The sequence below is a fragment of the Hyperolius riggenbachi genome, chromosome 3 (genome assembly GCF_040937935.1).
Source record: "Hyperolius riggenbachi isolate aHypRig1 chromosome 3, aHypRig1.pri, whole genome shotgun sequence".
In the NCBI taxonomy this organism is placed as follows: Eukaryota; Metazoa; Chordata; class Amphibia; order Anura; family Hyperoliidae; genus Hyperolius; species Hyperolius riggenbachi.
This window is the reverse complement of record NC_090648.1, coordinates 315846855-315869720: the sequence shown is the minus strand read 5'-3', so window position 1 is coordinate 315869720 and position 22866 is coordinate 315846855. Positions and strand designations below refer to the sequence as shown.

Genomic DNA, 22866 nt, shown 5'->3' with positions numbered 1-22866 from the left:
ATCACACCTTGAGAAACCCATCAATCACCTCCTGTCACTCCCTAGCACACCTACCCATCAGATCAGGCCCCAATTTGCTCCGTGTGGGCTCCTGATCACACGGCCAAACCCTCAGATCCCCCTCAGACCCCCTTCCGATCACCTCCCCAGTGCATTGATTGCATCTATTTTCCCCTCTAACCACCCCCTGAGACACCCATCAATCACCTCCTGTCACCCCCCTAGCACTCCTATCCATCAGATCAGGCCCAATACAACCTGTCATCTAAAAGGCCACCCTGCTTATGACCGGTTCCACAAAATTCGCCCCCTCATAGACCACCTGTCATCAAAATTTGCAGATGCTTATACCCCTGAACAGTCATTTTGAGACATTTGGTTTCCAGACTACTCACGGTTTTGGGCCTGTAAAATGCCAGGGCGGTATAGGAACCCCACAAGTGACCCCATTTTAGAAAAAAAGACACCCCAAGGTATTATGTTAGGTGTATGACGAGTTCATAGAAGATTTTATTTTTTGTCAAAAGTTAGCGGAAATTAATTTTTATTGGTTTTTTTTCACAGTGTCATTTTTCACTAACTTGTGACAAAAAATAAAATCTTCTATGAACTCGCCATACACCTAACGGAATACCTTGGGGTGTCTTCTTTCTAAAATGGGGTCACTTGTGGGGTTCCTATACTGCCCTGGCATTTTAGGGGCCCTAAACCGCGAGGAGTAGTCTAGAAAACAAATGCTTCAAAATGATCTGTGAATAGGACGTTGGGCCCCTTAGCGCACCTAGGCTGCAAAAAAGTGTCACACATGTGGTACCGCCGTACTCAGGAAAAGTAGTATAATGTGTTTTGGGGTGTATTTTTACACATACCCATGCTGGGTGGGAGAAATTTCTATGTAAATGGACAATTGTGTGTAAAAAAATCAAACAATTGTCATTTACAGAGATATTTCTCCCACTTAGCATGGGTATGTGTAAAAATACACCCCAAAACGCATTATACTACTTCTCCTGAGTACGGCGGTACCACATGCGTGGCACTTTTTTACACCCTAAGTACGCTAAGGGGCCCAAAGTCCAATGAGTACCTTTAGGATTTCACAGGTCATTTTGCGACATTTGGTTTCAAGACTACTACTCACGGTTTAGGGCCCCTAAAATGCCAGGGCAGTATAGGAACCCCACAAATGACCCCATTCTAGAAAGAAGACACCCAAAGGTATTCCGTACGGAGTATGGTGAGTTCATAGAAGATTTTATTTTTTGTCACAAGTTAGCGGAAAATGACACTTTGTGAAAAAAAAACTATTAAAATCAATTTCCGCTAACTTGTGACAAAAAAATAAAAACTTCTATGAACTCACCATCCTCCTAACGGAATACCTTGGGGTGTCTTCTTTCTAAAATCGGGTCATTAGTGGGGTTCCTATACTGCCCTGGCATTTTAGGGGCCCTAAACCGCGAGGAGTAGTCTTGAAACAAAAATGACCTGTGAAATCCTAAAGGTACTCATTGGACTTTGGGCCCCTTAGTGCAGTTAGGGTGCAAAAAAGTGCCACACATGTGGTATCGCCGTACTCGGGAGAAGTAGTATAATGTGTTTTGGGGTGTATTTTTACACATACCCATGCTGGGTGGGAGAAATACCTCTGTAAATGACAATCTTTTGATTTTTTTTTACACACAATTGTCCATTTACAGAGATCTTTCTCCCACTCAGCATGGGTATGTGTAAAAATACACCACAAAACACATTATACTACTTCTCCCGAGTATGGCGATACCACATGTGTGGCACTTTTTTGCACCCTAACTGCACTAAGGGGCCTAAAGTCCAATGAGTACCTTTAGGATTTCACAGGTCATTTTGAGAAATTTCGTTTCAAGACTACTCCTCACGGTTTAGGGCCCCTAAAATGCCAGGGCAGTATAGGAACCCCACAAATGACCCCATTTTAGGAAGACACCCCAAGGTATTCCGTTAGTAGTATGGCTAGTTCATAGAAGATTTTATTTTTTGTCACAAGTTAGCGGAAATTGATTTTAATTGTGTTTTTTCACAAAGTGTCATTTTCCGCTAACTTTTGACAAAAAATAAAATCTTCTATGAACTCACCATACTCCTAACGGAATACCTTGGGGTGTCTTCTTTCTAAAATGGGGTCATTTGTGGGGTTCCTATACTGCCCTGGCATTTTAGGGGCCCTAAACCGTGAGGAGTAGTCTTGAAACGAAATTTCTCAAAATGACCTGTGAAATCCTAAAGGTACTCATTGGACTTTGGGCCCTTTAGCGCAGTTAGGGTGCAAAAAAAGTGCCACACATGTGGTATCGCCGTACTCAGGAGAAGTAGTATAATGTGTTTTGTGGTGTATTTTTACACATACCCATGCTGAGTGGGAGAAAGATCTCTGTAAATGGACAATTGTGTGTAAAAAAAATTAACAAATTGTCATTTACAGAGATATTTCTCCCACCCAGCATGGGTATGTGTAAAAATACACCCCAAAACACATTATACTACTTCTCCTGAGTACGGCAATACCACATGTGTGGCACTTTTTTGCAGCCTAACTGCGCTAAGGGGTCCAAAGTCCAATGAGCACCTTTAGGCTTTACAGGGGTGCTTACAATTTAGCACCCCCCAAAATGTCAGGACAGTAAACACACCCCACAAATGACCCCATTTTGGAAAGTAGACCCTTCAAGGTATTCAGAGAGGGGCATGGTGAGTCCGTGGCAGATTTCATTTTTTTTTTGTCGCAAGTTAGAAGAAATGGAAACTTTTTTTTTTTTTTTCTTTTTTTTCCTCACAAAGTGTCATTTTCCGCTTACTTGTGACAAACAATAATATCTTCTATGAACTCACTATGCCTCTCAGTGAATACTTTGGGATGTCTTCTTTCCAAAATGGGGTCATTTGGGGGGTATTTATACTATCCTGGAATTCTAGCCCCTCATGAAACATGACAGGGGGTCAGAAAAGTCAGAGATGCTTGAAAATGGGAAAATTCACTTTTTGCACCATAGTTTGTAAACGCTATAACTTTTACCCAAACCAATAAATATACACTGAATGGGTTTTTTTTTTATCAAAAACATGTTTGTCCACATTTTTCGCGCTGCATGTATACAGAAATTTTACTTTATTTGAAAAATGTCAGCACAGAAAGTAAAAAAAATCATTTTTTTGCCAAAATTCATGTCTTTTTTGATGAATATAATAAAAAGTAAAAATCGCAGGAGCAATCAAATAGCACCAAAAGAAAGCTTTATTAGTGACAAGAAAAGGAGCCAAAATTCATTTAGGTGGTAGGTTGTATGAGCGAGCAATAAACCGTGAAAGCTGCAGTGGTCTGAATGGAAAAAAAGTGGCCGGTCCTTAAAGAGACTCCGTAACAAAAATTGCATCCTGTTTTTTATCATCCTACAAGTTCCAAAAGCTATTCTAATGTGTTCTGGCTTACTGCAGCACGTTCTACTATCACCATCTCTGTAATAAATCAACTTATCTCTCTCTTGTCAGACTTGTCAGCCTGTGTCTGGAAGGCTGCCAAGTTCTTCAGTGTTGTGGTTCTGTGATGCATCTCCCCCCTCCAGGCCCCTCTCTGCACACTGTCTGTGTATTATTTAGATTAGGGCAGCTTCTCTCTTCTCTCTTATCTTTTACAAGCTGGATAAATCCTCCTCTGAGCTGGCTGGGCTTTCACATACTGAGGAATTCTTTACAGGCAGAGCTGTCTGCACTCTGCAGGAAGAAACAGCCTGACACTTCAGTGGAAGATAGCTGCAGGGGGAAAGAAACACACAAATGATCTCTTGAGATTCAAAAGGAAGGCTGTATACAGCCTGCTTGTGTATGGATGTATTTTCTATGTGTGGACATACTGTACATCAACCTACTTCCTGTTTTGGTGGCCATTTTGTTTGTTTATAAACAAACTTTTTAAAACTGTTTTTAACCACTTTTAATGCGGCGAGGAGCGGCGAAATTGTGACAGAGGGTAATAGGAGATGTCCCCTAACACACTGGTATGTTTACTTTTGTGCAATTTTAACAATACAGATTCTCTTTAAGGGGTAGAAAGCCCTAGGTCCTCAAGTGGTTAAAATCTTTGAACAGTTCAGCCCTCATCAGTTGCGATGTTACAATGCAGGACATGCAGTTTGTTGCTAAAATCACTTTAGTGTTGGGCATCCAAAGAGCACATTGGTCAGTTGCCTTTGCGCTCTATCGTATGCCACTGCAAATGTTGTTTTTAGGGGTGTTTTGTGTACATTATAAAGCAACACTCCAATGTGGAACTAGCCTCACTGCTATGAGGCATGCTTTTTGAAAATACCTCATAGCAGTGTAGCATAATTTTCCAACTAAACCCAAAACTGTGCAAGGTAGACAGTGATATAGGTGGTGTATAGAAGCTATGGCCTCAATTCACTAAGATCATGCTAGAGATAATAAGGCAAGAGAAAACTTACCTCCACACGTGAGAGAGTTATCTTACCTCTTCATTCCTTAAGTTATCTCTCCTGTAGTTAATTTACCTCCTCTGTAGTTAATTTACCTCCTCTGTAGTTATTTTCACATGCAGCTAATTAACAGCCTGTCTTTAACTCTGGAGTTATTTTAAGAATTGGAGAGTTAATTTAAAGACAGAAGAGTTAACTTTAGGCTTGCCTGAGGTAAAATGTTTCCTGAATACTACATGCCTTATCACCATGGTAACAACTGTAGAAGAGTTATTAAAGACAGGAGATGAGTTTAATGAATTGAGGCCTATGTCTTTTACAGCATACCTGTCCTAGTCACCACACTATCCATCTAAGTGTTTCACTTTTTCTAGTTCAGGTCCACTTTAAGCAGCAGTGTTTGTTTACAAACTTTAAGCAGCTTGACTAGTTTCTTTCAAACATTGTGTAAATCTGTCCTGGTGCTGGGCCTAATCCTCTCTAATGCTGAATACACACGGTGCGTTCGCGCACTCGATTTCCCGCTCGATTCCCGTCGATTCGTTTATTTCCAACATGTCCGATTTGGATTTCGATGGATCGTTAGATCGATTCGCATGCATAGTATGCCAAATCGACCTAACGATCCATCGAAATCCAAATCGGACATGTTGGAAATAAATGAATCGACGGGAATCGAGCGGGAAATCGAGTGTGCGAACGCACCATGTGTATCTAGCATTAGGACTGTGGTACCTCCCCCAGCCAGGGGCTAGGCTCAAGTGAGATATTTGAGCCGCAGCTTACCCAATCCATTCTGCAACAGTTCTTAGCTTTGAACCTTACCACCTGATGGCACTGGTGTGGAACAATTCTTGCTGGATCATCACAGCTGTGATCATTACGCTCCAGTACTTTCATTCACCACCATTCTGTACAGACTGTTGCTGCCTAGCCAATCTAGAACAGTTCTGGCACGGTGATTGTGTGAAGCTGCTCGATATGGTGCTCTGTTCCTGGATCAACTGGGATATGTGAGGGGCAGTGTACTTTTTTTTTATTTTTTTTTTTTGTTTTAGGTTGAACTTGACAGATGAAGTTCTTTTTGTAACCATAATTATGTAGCTATGGGCCTGTTTGTAAATTTGCCATGTGCAAACCATTTGTGAATCAGGCCTTATATACTTTCCATGTAAAGAATAATGGAGCTACTGAGAACCCCCCACGAGGAGATGGAGCATGCCAAAACTGGCCAGATCTGTCATTTGTACTTCCTACTGTAAGCGACAGTGACAGGAGAAAAGTAATTTTGTAGTGATTTATTTGAAGCATGAATTAGTTAGGGCAAGGCAGATTTTGACCATTTCCTCTGGTGCGCATTATGGTGAAGCATTCGTGTGCATTGATTTGTTTTTAATTCTTTGATACAGGGGTCAGAAGAAGACACGGTTGTGTATGTGTTGGGTAGTGCTGGCAGACAGACGTGGAAACATGTGTACACTGCAGTGACAAGAGGACGCAAACGGGTATATATAATTGCACAAGGTTATCAACTTGAAAATGCAATCGCAAATAAGGCTCCTGAAAGAAGAACTAGACTCCGGCAGCGCCTGAAGGACAGACTGCATGATTGTAGAGTCTGCCAAGAGGCTGGCACATCATCTACTACCAGCGTAATGAATACACAGATGGCTGATGCAGGGGAGCATCCTGTAAGGCTAGGAGTCAATGAGCAGTCTTACACACAGCTTAAATCTCCACCTCCCTTCCATTGTTCACCTATGTCTGCATCCGAAGTGACCCTACCTATCCCTGCATCCAATGATTTGACACCCCCCAGAACAGTTTGTGGTGATGCAGATAAGCCTGCAGACTATACAATACTCTCCACACCAGACTCTTCAGAGAACAATGGAGCCAGAGGGCAGGATGTGTCACCTTTACAGAAGAGAGTAGGCGTTCCTGAGGTAGACATGGAGACCCCTTCTAAGATACACCGCCATGACATATGCACGGTAATGTATTGGTCTGTCATGTCTAATTTTCATCATCGCTGAAATTATAGTCGGTAGTTGTTTGAGCTGGACAACTGACAGTAGTTGTTTTTTCCTAATAGGCAGCATGCTGCACTTTCAGAACAGAGAACGGCAGTCTCCAGAAACTTCAAATAGAATTCCTGCATCTCTTTGCTTTTTTTGGTCATTGGCAGCTTGCACAGAGCATGGCTGTGATTTCTTCTCCAAACCATGTGTTCTTGAATTCCAACTTTCAATGCAGAGCTGTCAAGCTAGCCCACTAGTTGCTGGTTAATTAACCACTTGAGGACCACAGGCTTACACCCTTCCCCCCCCCTCCCCCCCCCTCCACCATAATGACTAGGCCTTTTTTTTTTTACAATTCAGCACTTTGCAGCTTTAGCAGTTTGCTGCAGGGCCATACAACTTGGCACATAAATGAATCTTGCCGCCTTTTCTTGCCACTAACAGAGCTTACTGGTGATGTTATCTGATTGCTGCTGCTGTATTTATTTTTTTTTATTATTGATTTTATAGTTGTTTTTTTAAGAATAAAGGTTTGTTTGTTTTTTCTCTGCTGCCTTCCCTCCCTCCCAGAGCCAATCACCATGATCATAGCAAGGAAATGAGCAGCGCTACTTAAAAACAGACTAGTGCCTACCTGCAAAAGAGTGCAAGCCCCACTTGTGGGGTCGAATACACACCGAGCATACACATGACCTGTCTACCACTGGAGGATGGTGGTTTCCTGTAACAGCTTGCATGCAACCTATTAAGTACTCGTTCCTCCCACTGCGAAGAAGTCAATCCTCCATGGGAGGGGCCTAACACTAACTAAATCCTAACCTATGTATATGCATAGCCTGGGTGCGCTACTAAGTAAAATTTAAAAATCGAAAATTGCGCAAAAGGTGGATCAGCGCAACACCAGGCCGACTCCGAATGGCCTCCAATCAGAGATGCGCTGAGCTGGGGGGGGGGCTCAGCGCATCTCTGATTGGAGGCCATTCGGAGGTGGCTTGGTGTTGTGCTGATCCACCTTTTGCGCAATTTTCAATCACCATGATCGCCTCTCATAGGCATTAGCCTATGAGAGGGATCAGATTGTGTGCCACTCTCGGGGACAGCCAAGTGACAGGGCTGTTGCCAGTACAGGTCTGCACTAGATCGCAGCGCTTTACAATATAAATAACGGCTTTTATTTTTCTTTCTGCCAGCCGTAATCATGGGCTGGCAGGCTGATCACAGAGCTAAGTGTTCGTGGGCTGGCAGGCTGATCACAAAGCTCAGTGTCTCAGCAGGGAAACCCCACTAATCTCCGCCCCCAAGACTTGACGCCAATTAGCGTTAGGTGGTCCTGGGGAGCCACTCTGTGACCACCCATTGGCGTTAGGCGATTGCAGAGCAGTTAACCAGCTACAAGGCTTGATTGCCTGTTTCAAGTCAGCGGAAATTTGCATGGAAAGTTGGTGTTGAAGCTCCTCTCTACAAACTGCTAGAGTAGAGAAGTCCAGAAGTAGTCTCTATGCTGTATTCTTAAATACATTATTTTTAGGAGGCTGCAATATTTACCAGGAGTTTAATGTATTAATTATAGGTTCCTGATATGTGCCAATCGGCCACCCACCCTGTGAGCAGGAGGAGAGCAGCGCAGTGGAAGGAGAGCTGTGAGCAGCAGTGGAGAAGGGGGGCTATCTACCCCTCCCCTTCGAGCTCTCCATCCCTCGCTCTCTCCTCTGGAACTAAGTGCAGAGTGGCTGGATGGCAGCGGGCGGAACTCGCCTGTCTCACTCCAGTGCCGGAAGTTCTGGTGCCGCTGCTCTGGATCAGACCAGACTAGTGGCAAATGGATTCCGCGCCTGCAAGAGACGGAGTCACGGAGGTAAGTTCCGCCCGTCTGCCACTCTGCACTTAGTTCCCCCTGGCTACATATACTGGGACATATACCCTCTGCCTCCATATACTGGCACATATACCCCCTGGCGACATGTACTGGGGACATAAACACCTAGAACAAAGTAGAAGTTGTAGGGAGCCAATGTGACAGTTACAAATAAGGCACTTTATTATAAATACACAGAAAATCCATAGTTACCCTCCCCTTTAAAACCATAAAATTAGCTGCTAGCTTAATATGAGAATAGGACCTATACTCTGAAGGAGTGCACTCCAATTTGTCCGTATACCGGTATATAAATTATCTTCAGGGCCCCCAGAAAATGTTCCCGCAATTTTAATCCCCATAAAGCAAGTCAGGTGACAGATAGTATCAGTCCTCCATTAGCCATCCATTTCATAGTGATATTGCACACCTCTAGCCTCTACGCTCCTCATTATATGCGTGGCTTAATTACATAGCCGCATACCCGACTCGCTGCTGCTGCAGACCGGCTTTCGCTGGGACTCGCGTGTCCTTTGATTACTGGAGCTTTCAGGAGTTATCGGGCGGGTACTATCGGCACAGCTGGCCGCTTGCCGGCTGAGTTCCCAGCGTGCCCACCGTTCGTTCGCCGCTTGTCTGCATTCAAGCGCGGTTCTTCTGTCTCTAAAGTTGGGGAGGAGTGGAGGGATTGGTGGAGGATGTCATGTGACAGCAGCACACGTGACTCGTTTCACCCGGAGCCGGGTTTCATCAGACTTGGACATATACCCCTGCCTACATATACTGGGGACATATACCCCCTGGCTACATGTACTGGGACATACAATACACAGAACTGAAAATCCAGTTGTGTCACAGGTTCTCTTTAAAAATCCAGCATAAATAATTTAAATGTAAATACTGGTTGTCCAGGATTGGATATTTAAATCAGTTTGTGGTATGAGCCTATTGCAGAATGTATGATCTATGTATATACAAGTAAAAAAGCCCGCCCATTAAAAAATGGGCGCTAGGCTATGGGCACGATCACAGCTGTTAAATTGTTTACTATTAAGGACTGGTGCACACCACAAGAGCTTTTTAAATGCTAGATATTTGAAAAGCTCTTTCTAATGCAATGCTATGGGGGAATTTACAAAATAACATTGCTCCAGTGTGAACACTAGCATCGGATAATTTGCAAGGGCTTTTAAAATCACAGACCTTAGAAAAGCACTTGTAGTGTGCCCCAGCCCTAAGGTTGAAGTTCACACAAGTAAGAAAAGCATCTATAAAAAGTCAAATCTATAGCAATACATTTCTGTTGTCATAAAGCAGCCACATAATTTCTTTATTCATGATTTAACTAGTCTATAACTATGGGTCTTTTTTTTTTTTTCCTTTCTTTCTCAGTCCTGACTCACAGGAAGTGACTACAGTGTGACCCGCACTGATAAGAAATTTCCGTTTTTATCTCTTTCTTGCTCTCAGAAGCCATTTTCTGCTAGGAAAGTGTTTTATAGTTCTAATTTATTAGAGAGGATCACACTGTAGTCACTTCCTGTGAGTCAGCCGCTTACATACCTGATATTTAACTCTCTAAAGCTGGCCACTAACGGTCCAATTTCTAGCAAAAAAATCGTTCGAGCGATCAGAAATTCTGATCGGATTGGTTGTAAATAATCTCCATTGGTGGACACAATCTATTATGAACGAGTGGAAAAAAATGTCGCCCGAATGAATTTTCGTCAACGAAAATTTGGATTTTCTTGGTGGTCATGATAGGAAGCAATGATTGGTTAGTTGATGGTGTAGTGAACGATTTTTCATCCGATCAGAATTTCTGATCGCTCGAATGATTTTTCGCTAGAAATTGGACCGTTAGTGGCCAGCTTTAGGCAGAGAAAGAAAAAAAGGAACACAGCAGTTATTTGTGTGCTAGGCACTGTACATGCACGTCTATCTGATCATGTCACTTCGGGTATCCTTTATGGTGATGCCTAATAATATAGCAAGGACTTTAGCTTCCCAGTGGTTATTTTACTGTTGCTTACATGATTGATGTTTTGCAGAATGTGGCTGAAGCCTCTCCCACAACTCTCACTGGAATTCAGAACCTGCGGATCAACAAATCCTGCACCAAGCAGCTCTTCAAGCCCAAAAAGTAGCGGAGAGGTAGGAAGAAGCGCTGGAAGTTTCTTCATCTACTCACAGCAAGTAGAAGCTCATCACTGGATGTGTATTATAGTTTGGTGCTCTTGAATGTTTTTTTTCTGATGTTTTAATTGGGTATTTTATGGACTAAAATACAGAAGTCTTGTTGATTGTAGTTTAGGAATGTTTTATGAAGTAAGAAAATCCTAAAAGAGGTATTGTGCCTTTTCATTGTAATGAAAACAAAAAAATACCTGCTACGAGTCTATACTTCACTTTTATGAGTTTTTCCAAGTGTTTGCACTTTTATGCAAGGTGCAGCAGAATATTCCAACCTTACCATCTTACAGGCAGTGATTTAACAAAAATAAAAACCATGCAGGCAGCTGCAGCAAAGGAGACAGGTGACCTGTTCATAGAGCTGATTAGTAGTTAAGTAGGTTGCCATTTGTATGTAGTTTGAAATTGAACTGATCAAATGCAGTTACAACAGATTTTGATTGGTCCACTTTCAACCTAACTGCAAATTGCAATCTGCATTAGTTCAGAAAAATCTGGATCTCATTCATCAACTGTTTTTTGAACAATGTTTTCTTTTCACCAATATTGGCTTGGCAGGTAGATCAGTACAAGAGGTGGCTTATCCGCTGCAAGAAACATGAAAGCTGTCCTTTTTAGCTGTCTAAGGCCCAGTGCACTCCAAAAACCTCTAGCAGATCCGCACAATGCTAGAGGTTTTTGAAGCAGATTTCAGAGCGATTCTAGGCATATTTAGAGACGTTTTGTAAACATTCCTAGTGGTTTTGGGAGCAGATGTAATATATTTTTACAGTACAGCTGTTACTGAACCGCTACTGTAATGAACACCTGAAAAACCGCTCTGATCTAGCGTTTTTCAGAGCGGTTTGCCACTTCCCTATACTTTAACATTGAGGCAGAAACGCCTTCGAAATCTAAAAAATGCTGCAGCCCCCGAGTTTGCGTTTAAGGAAAAAATGAGCCGCTCTGGTGTTTACCATCCCATTCACTTTCATTAGCCAAGCAGTTTTCCCCCTGCAAGCGTTTTAAAAAACACTCCAGAACCAGTGTGCACCAGCCCACATAGGGAAAAACCAGTTCTCTGGCTGCAGTGCTGACCTCCTGCCTAGTCTTCTCTAAGGCCCGGTGCACACCAAAAACCGCTAGCAGATCTGCAAAATGCTAGATTTTGAAACGCTTTTTTTTATTTTTCTATGGCGTTTTGCGGATTGCTGCTGCGGTTTTCAGTATAGTAGATTTCAGATATTGTTACAGTAAAGCTGTTACTGAACAGCTTCTGTAACAAAAACGCTGGCAAAACCGCTCTGAACAGGCGTTTTTCAGAGCGGTTTGCGGTTTTCCTATACTTAACATTGAGGCAGAAACGCACCAGAATCCAAAAAATGCCTCACCCAGGCATTTTTCGTTTCTGCAAAACGCCTCCCGCTCTGGTGTGCACCACCCCATTGAGATACATTGACCAAGCGGATCCGCAGCCGCAAGCGGCTGCAGAAACGCTGAAAAAGCCGCTCGGTGTGCACCAGCCCTAAATCCACATCTTTGTAAAAGTTCTCTAGCCTCACAACTAGTATTTTTTAGGGAATACAGATGGTAGATGCAAATTCAATGCAGGCTGGAAATGGGTCAGTCCAAATTAACAAGACTTTTACTTCACACTGCATACAAATTGGAGTAATTAGCATCTTAGACAGTCAATGAGATGCAAATATTTCTGAGTTCATGCAGGTATTTTTATGCAAATATAAGCAGCTTGAAAATGGACCAATCAATTTAAACTCAGGTGGGACTTAACCATTTCAAGCTGCATAAAATTCTACCTAATATCTGCATGAACTTGGAAATATTTGCATGTCATCCCTAGACCATCTCTAGGCAGCAGCAACTGCCATATCTCATTGCCAGTGCTCTGCTCATATAATGGAAGCTTGTATGGGCATCTTCACCTTGCATACAGGTTGACTTTTGGACTGCCTTTACCTGACACGTTAGATGGTTTACTGAGTTGAATGGCCCTTTTGTTTCTGTAAATCTGTTTTTTGTATTAACATTCACGTATAATCTCAGGTAGCTGCACAGATACAGTGTTTGGACACATGCTGCAGTCCCAAGGCAATGTAAGAATTTTGTTTTTAAATATGAAAAGCTTAAAGGGACTCCGAGCAGTGCAGAAACTATGGAAAGATGCATATCATTTTAAAGCTCTTTCTCCTCTTTCCAATGATATATAAACCACCGCCCTACGCCTTTTCGCTATTTTTGTGATCGAAATTGCCGCGGCAGAATGGAGCTGTTGATTTTAGGAAAAAGTCGCCCTGTGTAATACAAGGTAACTATGGGAAGATGGATATCATTTTAACGCTCTCTCCTCTTTCTGACGACCCCTAAAACGTCGCCCTGAGCCTTTTAGTTTTCTCTATTTTCGCGATCGAAGTCGCAGCCGCGGCAATTTCGATCACGAAAATAGCGAAAACTAAAAGGCGTAGGGCGGTGGTTTATATATCATTGGAAAGAGAGCTTTAAAATGATATGCATCTTTCCATAGTTTCTGCGCTGCTCAGAGTCCCTTTAAAGCACACCTGAAATGAGGATATTGATGCTGACATTTTCTGACTGAAGTCTGACTAGTTTAGCTGCATGCTTGTTTCAGGTGTGTAATTCAGACACTACTGCAACAGAGTTCAGTTAAACTTCCAAGAAACTAGTATTATATAAAAGGAAATAATAAATATGGCAGTTATTGTATATCCTTCTCAGTTCAGATGTATGTTAAAGAACTTTTGTAACTTGGCTTCAAATGGATCATGCTGGCCACACACAGATTTTAATGTAATCTTTCCAAAACATTGGTTTTAAAATGATTGAAAAAAAAAATGTAAGGGTGGCTCCAAATGATCATTTCCCATCGTTAATACAATTTGCTGAACAGTCGTTTACAAACAATTCTTTGTATGATTAGTGGCCACCTTTTATTAATCATAAGAATACTTTGTCTATAGATCCAATTAAATCTAAATCTTCATGTCAACTTATTATATCAAATGATCACGATCAGTTGATAGTTCTTTACAGTTTAGCATATATTTGATCATTTTATTGAATAAAAATACCATCACACTTTTACAGTTGAAATGTGTGTAGCCAGCATTAGGTATTTGATTGAAAGGGAACTTGAGGTGAGAGGCATGTGGAGGCCACCATATATTTATTTCCTTTTAAATTATCCTGTTGCCTGGCAGTCCAGCTGATCTTTCTGGCATCAGTATTGCCCGTTTCAGGCATGTGATTTAAGAATGGGGCTAATCAAATCCGACTTCAGTCAGAAACCTCTGCATGCTTGTTCAGGATCTGTGGCTAAAAGTATGGTATTAAAAGCAGAGGATCAACAGGACAACCAGGAAATTTGTATTGCTTAAAAGGAAATAAATATGTCAGCCTCTACATTCTTCTCAGATCAGATTCCCTTTAGCAAAGGAAAATTTCAAGCAGTGATTGACTGCTACTACTACAAAATTCACGTTTCCTTTTTATCACACAGTGGCCCATATGTAATTCACTTTTTCACCCGAGTTTTCTCCTTGGTGATATTTTAAAACTTGTCAAAATGCATTTTAAACCACCAGCAAGCAAAAAAAAAAAAAATACTCAAAATAAATTTGATAGTACTTTTTACCTACTTTTTGATAACTTTTTTAGCACTTTGCAATGGAAAAGTATTTGAATCCAAGATGAAAATGTTTCTCCTGGGAGAAAACTCAAGTGAAAAAGTGATTTGCATATGGCCCAGTCTGTCATTCAAAATGCCTATGGCAGTCCATCTTTGAGCTTTTAATTTTTCTGTTAAGTTACTGCAGCTTCCTTGCAGTATGAACAGTGCTTTTTGCTGAGCTTAGTGAAAACTAGTAATGTTCTGAGAGGTGGAGCTTGTGGTAAGACATTCCTACTTATGGTAATATGATCACAAGCCCCACCTCACTGTACAGCAATTACTGAGTGCCTGAATGATTAGTCATTAATACTGCAGCCGATATGGAAAAGCTGTAATACCGGAACATTAACAAATTGGATTGACCTCTACTTTAAGTTAAGAGCAGGCTATGGATAAGAAAGTGCTGTTATATACTGTAAAATCAGTTATTACCTTACTGTTACGTTATTCATCAAAATGTGCAATCTACCATGTAATGTTTTCAGATTCTAAATGCACCTTTTTTCTTGATGCTCATTGTAATCACTGTAAACTGTATTTACTTGAAAATCTTTTGTTTTTTTTTTATAGCACTGTTTATTTAATTTTTGTACAGCATGGGTGTTCCATACAAAGTTTAAACAGGTCAAGTTCCCAAAACCATACATAAGACAATAGATTTCATGCTAATAAAGTATTAAATTTGTACAAAAATACTTTACAGTTTAATACTTGTTTGTTACAAACAAAAATACATATTTATTGACTTATGATAAATGATTTCCTTTCTCCCATTTTGTGTATTAATATACTTCATATTTTGACTGGCAGTGTTTTAAAAACAGTATGTTGCACGGGTAAAGATGAACATATCCAACAATACCAAAGTACAGCTCGATAAACATACAAGATGGCCGCTACTTCCTGGGTGCTCTTCCCACCAGTTGCCAGTGCTCAGTATCGCAAACAAAGCTGCTGGTGAGTCTCCAATCAAAATAAGAATCACTTTATTGCTTCCAGAGATAGACAGTTGGCAAAAGTTATTTAAACGTACACCGGTGAACAAGGCATGGCAGAGGAAACCATTTCATGATAATGATCTTATTTATACTATACAAATGTTGGCACTGGTCTAGTTTAGGGGACCCACCAGGAAACTTTATAGGGAAATTCTACTAACCTTCTCGAACTGCTAGGTTTCAGATAGGTTATAGTAAACTACTCCCACACTATTTAGCCAATTGCAATGCTTTGTGCTGTAGAGGATGCTGTGATTGGAGAAATGTTCCCTATGAGGTTTCCAGCTGGGTCCCTTAAACTAGACTAATGCCCATATGTTTGCATTAAAGACAATCTTGATATACTCAAATTAAGCCTGAGAAATCTGAAAGTATTTTGTTGACTGATGTCAGGCTTATGTTTGGTAGATCGGAAAACAGTACTGATTCAACCTTAGTGTGATTTAACTAGCTGCGCAAAACATGTATACAAAGTTATGAAGACCATTCACAGAAAAAAAGATTTGCAGGTATTGGGTAGAAGGTCATTTGGGAGTAAACCACACAGTACAGTGTACCAGGAGTTGGCTTAAAGGCTGGGATGGTGTGGATCCAACATACCAAAATCATGTCCAATAGGGTAAAAAATAAAAAGCTAAAACAAGATTAAAATCCTGCTTAGTCTTAGCAGTTATAAATTATATGCACAGGCCTAAGTGTACAAATGGAAACTTCTTAATATTCAAGAAGCTCCACTCTAGGCCATTGATAGTAAAATAAGCCACTTGTTATTTCAGTAGGTTCATTGCACATCACAAAAGCCCCATGTTTGTTTGTTCAAGGTTATGCTCGGAATGGCACTAATATTTAAAGTGGTCATAAAATAGCAGACGTGTCTGTAAAAACACATTTCTCCAGGCTCAGGCAAAAAGAGTACCAGTCACATACCTAGTGTTTCACATCCCCTGTGCTTAACAGTGAAGTCACATAGTGATATCTGTGTCTTAAACGTCACAGATCGCATGTATGACAAGGATTTTAGCACCAGTTTATTTTTTTTTGCTACGAAGTCACTGAATTGTAAGAAATCTGCTATAAAGTATTTGTTGAGTCTCGCATATCCATAGAGGCTAGACGTCCACTAGTGTGTTGTGAAAAGGGAATAGTATGGTCAGTCCATTCTTCCACCGGCAGACCAGGTGCTTCTGCTCCCTCCTTCTGAGAGGCAATTGGATTTCGGCTAATTACCAAGTCTAGTTTGTTTCCAGATTCTGCTATTAATGGGACCACTAAGCAGCAGTCGAAGTCTCTGGTTCGAATATGGTTTACCTGTAATGTCAAAACAGATGATGCATGTTATGATGCTAATAGTACTTTGCGTTATACAAAATTGTATAATTACACAATTGTATAACACATATACAATTATGAAACTGAGTAGGAAAGGCTAATCGCGCCAATGATTTACACTTTAGAAAACACATTAGAATATAACAAAAAATACACATTAGAATATAAAAAAACCCACATTCTATAAAAATACTGAAAGAGTTTGTGGTCCCAGAGGAGGTCAAGAGGCCACCACAAAGAGCAGGAGACACATATCATGCAGTGCTTTGATATGAATCTAATTATGAGGTATACATGATGGGACAGACACTAGTATACATAGTTGAGTTATAAATGAATAACAAATATTTGCTGTGTGCTATTAAAATGTATGTGTTAAAAAAAAAGTGCAGACTGGGAACCTGAAGTGAGGAAAATTATTTAAAATAAACACATGACCTAGCTTCAAATGAATATTACATACTAACCTTACCCTCAGTTCCTCTCAGAGGCTCACCATATTCTTCTTACAGTGATACCTTCCAGTTCTGACAATTTTTGTAAGAACTGAAAAATACCAGTTGCTGTCAGTTACAACTGAATATGCAAGGTAATGTCCATATTTCCCTATGGCTCAAATGGGCAATATTACAGTTTAACAGTGTGCTGACCAGGAAGCTGTTATAGGATAATGGTCATTTTAAAATGGAGGACGGAGAAATCCTTTGATCATAGTGGACAAGTAGGACGCAAGAGAAGAGAAAGAGATTGATGAGCAGACTACATGGGAGGTAAATACGACCTGTGTATGGTTAGTTTGACTTTTTATTTTCAGTTCAGGTTCTCTTTAAGAAGCTTCTACAGAGTAATGCCACTAATACAATTCACTGCAGACTGGACCCATCAGTCTTTAAAGGACAACTGAAGTGAGAAGAATATTGAGGCTGCCATATTTATTTCCTGTTAAAGAGACACTGAAGCGGAAAAAAAAATGATATAATGAATTGGTTGTGTACTATGAATAATTACTAGAAGATTAGCAGCAAAGAAAATATTATTTTTATTTTCAGGTATATAGTGTTTTTTCTAACATTGCATCTTCTATAATATGTACAGATTACACAACACTCAGCATTCAAAATGATTCTTTCAGAGCAGTCTGTGAACTAATGACCTCTTCTCTGGCAGAGAAAAAGTAAATAGTTCAATAACAGTTCAGATAAAAGTCAGAAAACAGCCCTCTCCACGACTTTGAAAGTCGTAGAGCTTAATGGCTTTTTTGCATAGAGATAACTGGAGTTTATTAACGTTTCCTGTACTAGAAACAATTAGACTGATGTATCTGATATTAATGTTTTATTTCTTAGCTGTACTACACATACAAATCATAATTTTTTTCGCTACAGTGTCTTTTTAAACAATGCTTGCTGCCTGGTAGCACTGCTGATGTATTTGGCTGCAGTAGTGTGTGACTAACACCAGGAACAAGCATGCAGCTAATCTTGTCATATCTGACAATGTCAAACACCAGATCTGCTGTATGCTTGTTCAGGGTCTATAAATACAAGTATTAGAGGCAGAGGATCAAAAGGGTAGCCAGGCAACTGGTATTGCTTAAAAGGAAATACATATGGCAGCCTCCATATCCCTGTCACTTCAGTTGCCCTTTAAGCTACGCAGGAGGCTTTGAGGTGGAGCCGTCACTAAAGCACACAGGCCAGAAGCAATGTGAGACTGACCGGATTGTTTGAGTGTGGTGGGCAGACCGAGAAAGGCTCCAAGTGTATTGGGAAGGGAGTGAAGATTTGTGAATATTAACTGGTTTCTATGAACAGAGTCCTTGAACAATATTAACCAGTTTGTGTGAATTCAGCACAAACCTCATCGGTGAATATAGCCATTTGGAAGCTTTCCTGTGTTGGAACTGTATATTGAGAGTATTGAGGAGAGATTCATACAGGAATGAACGGGATGGAAAAGTGTTAGATTTATAAGAGACTGAGAATTTTTTGGAGTTAGAAGTTGGAACATTTTTAGCGGTTAGTTTGCATTTTTCCACTTTTTGGTAAATAGAATACATTTTGATAAGTATGTGCCTCTGGTTGCTTTTTCAGAAGGCTCTGTGTGTGGTGTAGAAAGCAGGAATGGATAGATACATGGATGGGAATGGAGCAAGAGTCTATAAACAGTGATTACCTTGGTTGATATAAGAGTTATCAAATTTTTATAAACAATAAAGCATACATTTTTAACCCTCCTGCCGGTTTAATTATTTCCGCCACGAGGCAGCGCAGCACTTTTTTTTTTTTTAGCGAGCCCAGGGCTCGCTACATGATAGCCGCTGCTCAGCGGCATCCCCCTGCCCGCTTTGATCGCCTTCAGCAATCTCCGATCAGGAAATCCCGTTCAAAGAACAGGATTTCCTGCAGGGCTTCCCCCGTCGCCATGGCGACGGGGCAAGATGACATCAGTGACGTCATTGGGAGACCCGATCCACCCCTCGGCGCTGCCTGGCACTGATTGGCCAGGCAGCGCACGGGGTCTAGGGGGGGGGGATGCGCGGTGCGACGGATGGCGGCGATCGAGTGCGGGGCGGCGGCGATTGGTGTGCTGACGCAGCTAGCAAAGTGCTAGCTGCGTCCAGCAAAAAAAAAAAATTAAGTAAATCGGCCCAGCAGGGCCTGAGAAAACCTCCTGCGTGGCTTACCCCGAACGTTACCGCCAGGAAGGTTAAGGCACATGGTGAATATTTGTTATATTGATATTCTCTGAAATGAGGTCCTCTTTAAACCTTATAGTGAAGTGTAGCTGACTGGCCATGAGATGTTACTCCCCTCTATGGGCTACATCTCCCAGCATGCATCATGGCAGCTGGGAGCACACAACACTGACAGAAGTTTAAAATTGCAGTCGCTCTCTAGGGAACATGGCGAACACCATATGGAAAGTGGGCTAGAGAAGCAGCTTCTCATAAGTAATGATTCCCACTCTAATCCTGGCCCCCCAACAGCACACTGTATTACAAACCTCCCTTATGGGGAGGTATATTTTATACGTTCTTAGGTCCAGGTTCACTTTAAGACCTGGAACCCATTAAAGGTAACCAGAGATGGTGATGTGAAAAATGTATACATACCTGGGGCTTCCTCCAGCCCCATACGCGTGGGTTTGAGCCCTAACTGACGGGTAATTGCCACATCTGCCAATGCTAATTTCTGTTTCCTGTCGAACAGAAATCTGCAAATCTGGCAATTTGATAAGTCCATCAGTGGTGGCTACCAATTGTAGTTGCAGGTCAAAGCACTTGCCCCAGTTTTTGTGAATAATGGGGAAGTTATTACTAATGTTTGTACTAGGAATCTTATTAAACTCCTTCAGTACCAGCAGTCTCTGGCCCCTTTAAGACCAGAAACAGGTGCATACTGACAAATCGCCGTTCACGCCGCACACCAGTCACCTCAGTCCACCCACTCAGCCATCTCTATGATGGCAGAGCTTTGTGAGCCTGTCAGGTGCTGCTTTCATTGGCTCCTGACCTTTGATTAATGAAATCAGCTCCTTACCGGCTCACGGAGCTCTGCTGTCATACAGACAGCAGAAAGAGTGAGCTGTGGCGGGGAGAGAGCGATGCGATCAGCAGGAGCGATGAGAGCACGTAGCGGTGGTGAGTGAAATCTACGCCCTGGCAGGAAGAACAGCCTCCTAACATGGCGTAGATTTCAATCACCGCTGTCCAAAAGCGGTCAACAGGGGTAAAATCTAAACAAACCCATCATGCACAAAAGTGCTGTGAACAGTTAATATGCCCCTGAATGGGGAAAATCTTGAATAAAGCACATTGGAGGACTAGATCTTTTACCTTTTTTTGACTGGCTCTTTCAGTTGAAGAGCCTTTCAGTGATTAAAGGGGTTCTTTCGCGAAAAAAGTAGGCAGTTAAAAAGATGGACTGGCCCAAAACCTGTCATCTGTCACATTTTTTAAGGGGGATTCTCAGGGCTTTCTTTGTTTTCAACAGCATTTCCTGAACCGCAGTTTAACTGCCAAAATAGCAAGATACCAGCCGGCCTCCCTAATCACTTGCACACTATTATGTCAGTTAGATTTTGCAACTGTTGTTCAGGAAATGCTGTTGAAAACGATGAAAACCCTGAGAATCCCCCTTAAAAAGATGGACTGGCCCAAAACCGGTCATCTGTCACATTTTTTAACTGCCTACTTTTTTCACGAAAGAACCCCTTTAAGGTTCAGATCTGCTCTTGCTCACAAACGCTTTCTTTCACTGTGCATATGCGGTTAGGAACTTGCTGATGCACAGTTCAGAGTTACTCCTTGCTGCTGGGGAAACTTCTAGGAGGCAGGGGGACAGAACAGCACTGGAATGGGCTATGTGAGGAACCATAAAAACAACAAGCAGTATCAATCTCCTCAGCATAAGGTAAACTAGCCTAACAAGGGTATAATTCAGTAGTCTTTCCACTGCTTCAGGGGTGCTTTAAAGAGAACCCGAGGTGGGTTTATCAAATCATATTAGGACACAGAGGCAAGTCATTGTATACAGAACATGCTTCTGTGTCCTAATATGATTTCACAAACCCACCTAAGTGAGACAAGTACCAGTAATTTGGGTGCCACCTTAGCTCATAATGTGAATTATGATTATCGCAATACTCACTGAGTAATTTGAGCGCTTGCAATAGCTGGAGCCCAGATTACAATACAAACAATGTAATTCAGGTGCCAGCAATAGCTGGAGCCCACATTAGGTAGGAAAGAAGATCGAGCAACACTATGGCAATATATTTTAAAGGAAACCGAATACGTTGATTATAGGTGTATTTATACATACAGTGGAGGAAATAATTATTTGACCCCTCACTGATTTTGTAAGTTTGTCCAATGACAAAGAAATGAAAAGTCTCAGAACAGTATCATTTCAATGGTAGGTTTATTTTAACAGTGGCAGATAGCACATCAAAAGGAAAATCGAAAAAATAACCTTAAATAAAAGACTTTGAGTGAAATAAGTTTTTGAACCCCTACCAACCATTAAGAGTTCTGGCTCCCACAGAGTGGTTAGACACTTCTACTCAATTAGTCACCCTCATTAACCACTTGCCGACCGCGCACTCATACCGCGCGTCGGCAAAGTGGCAGCTGCAGGACCAGCGACGCAGTATTGCGTCGCCAGCTGCAGGCTGATTAATCAGGAAGCAGCCGCTCGTGCGAGCGGCTGCTTCCTGTCAATTCACGGCGGGGGGCTCCGTGAATAGCCTGCGGGCCGCCGGTGGCGGCTCGCAGGCTAAATGTAAACACAAGCGGAAATAATCCGCTTTGTTTACATTTGTACGGCGCTGCTGCGCAGCAGCGCCGTAAGGCAGATCGGCGATCCCCGGCCAATCAGCGGCCGGGGATCGCCGCCATGTGACTGGGGACAGCCTGTCACTGGCTGCACAGGACCTATAGCGTCCTGTGCAGCCCAGATCACCAGGGGGGACAGGGAGGAGAGGGAGGAGGGGAATCTCGCCACGGAGGGGGGCTTTGAGGTGCCCCCCCGCAACACCCATCAGGCCCCCCCAGCACATCATCCCCTTAGTGGGGAAAAAAGGGGGGCGATCTGGTCGCTCTGCCTGCACGCTGATCTGTGCTGGGGGCTGCAGAGCCCACCCAGCACAGATCAGCTACAACAGCGCTGGTCCTTAAGGGGGGGTAAAGGGTGGGTCCTCAAGTGGTTAAAGAGGAGCTGTTATGTGTTTATTTTCTCTGAGACCTTATACCTATCAGTAGCTAAATATAGGCTGTACTTACATTACATATGCATTTCACTGTCCACGTTTGGATTTCACAGAATTTTTATATAGTATATGCAGAGAATGATGCTCCTGACAGCTCATGGCAGGCTCCATGTTTGTCGGTCTCCTATGAAGCCAAATGTGTCTTCATGTCCTCTCTGCTTCCTGATCACAGAAAAGCTGGTACTGAATAACACTATTGTGCAGTGAATATTAATTAGCCATGTGGCTAGGAACAATAGCGGACTCCTGCAGTGTACTCTGCCGGGAGATTTATCAGTGCTGTGCGTTGGACTGAGTTACATGCTATTGTTACTTGCCCCTGTAACTTCTCATTAGCAGCCGAGGGGAGAGCCCCAGAATGCTTTGCAGTATGGTATGCGGCTTGCGTCTTCTTAAAGAGACTCCGTAACAAAAATTGCATCCTGTTTTTTTTATCATCCTATAAGTTCCAAAAGCTATTCTAATGTGTTCTGGCTTACTGCAACACTTTCTGCTATCACAGTCTCTGTAATAAATCAATGTATCTTTCCCCTGTCAGACTTGT

General features: G+C 42.0%; 2 protein-coding genes across 15 annotated transcripts in view; one reads left to right on the top strand and one right to left on the bottom strand.

Annotated features, from left to right (window-relative positions):
* The window catches only part of HELB (DNA helicase B), a 68030-nt gene extending 52538 nt beyond the window's left edge, over positions 1 to 15492 (top strand). For 2 of the 3 annotated variants that reach the window (XM_068276739.1, XM_068276738.1), the window contains 3 exons: positions 5879 to 6463; positions 10397 to 10499; positions 15034 to 15492. In XM_068276739.1, the coding sequence (XP_068132840.1) occupies positions 5879 to 6463; positions 10397 to 10492 (681 nt within the window). In that variant the 3' untranslated portion in view covers positions 10493 to 10499; positions 15034 to 15492. Of the gene's footprint in view, positions 1 to 5878; positions 6464 to 10396; positions 10500 to 12581; positions 12632 to 15033 lie in introns of all 3 variants that reach the window. The other variant, XR_011030441.1, reaches the window with a different exon arrangement.
* The window catches only part of GRIP1 (glutamate receptor interacting protein 1), a 799607-nt gene continuing 791933 nt past the window's right edge, over positions 15193 to 22866 (bottom strand). For all 12 annotated transcript variants that reach the window (XM_068276727.1, XM_068276725.1, XM_068276726.1 and 9 more), the window contains one exon: positions 15193 to 16529. In XM_068276727.1, the coding sequence (XP_068132828.1) occupies positions 16293 to 16529 (237 nt within the window). In that variant the 3' untranslated portion in view covers positions 15193 to 16292. The remainder of the gene's footprint in view (positions 16530 to 22866) is intronic.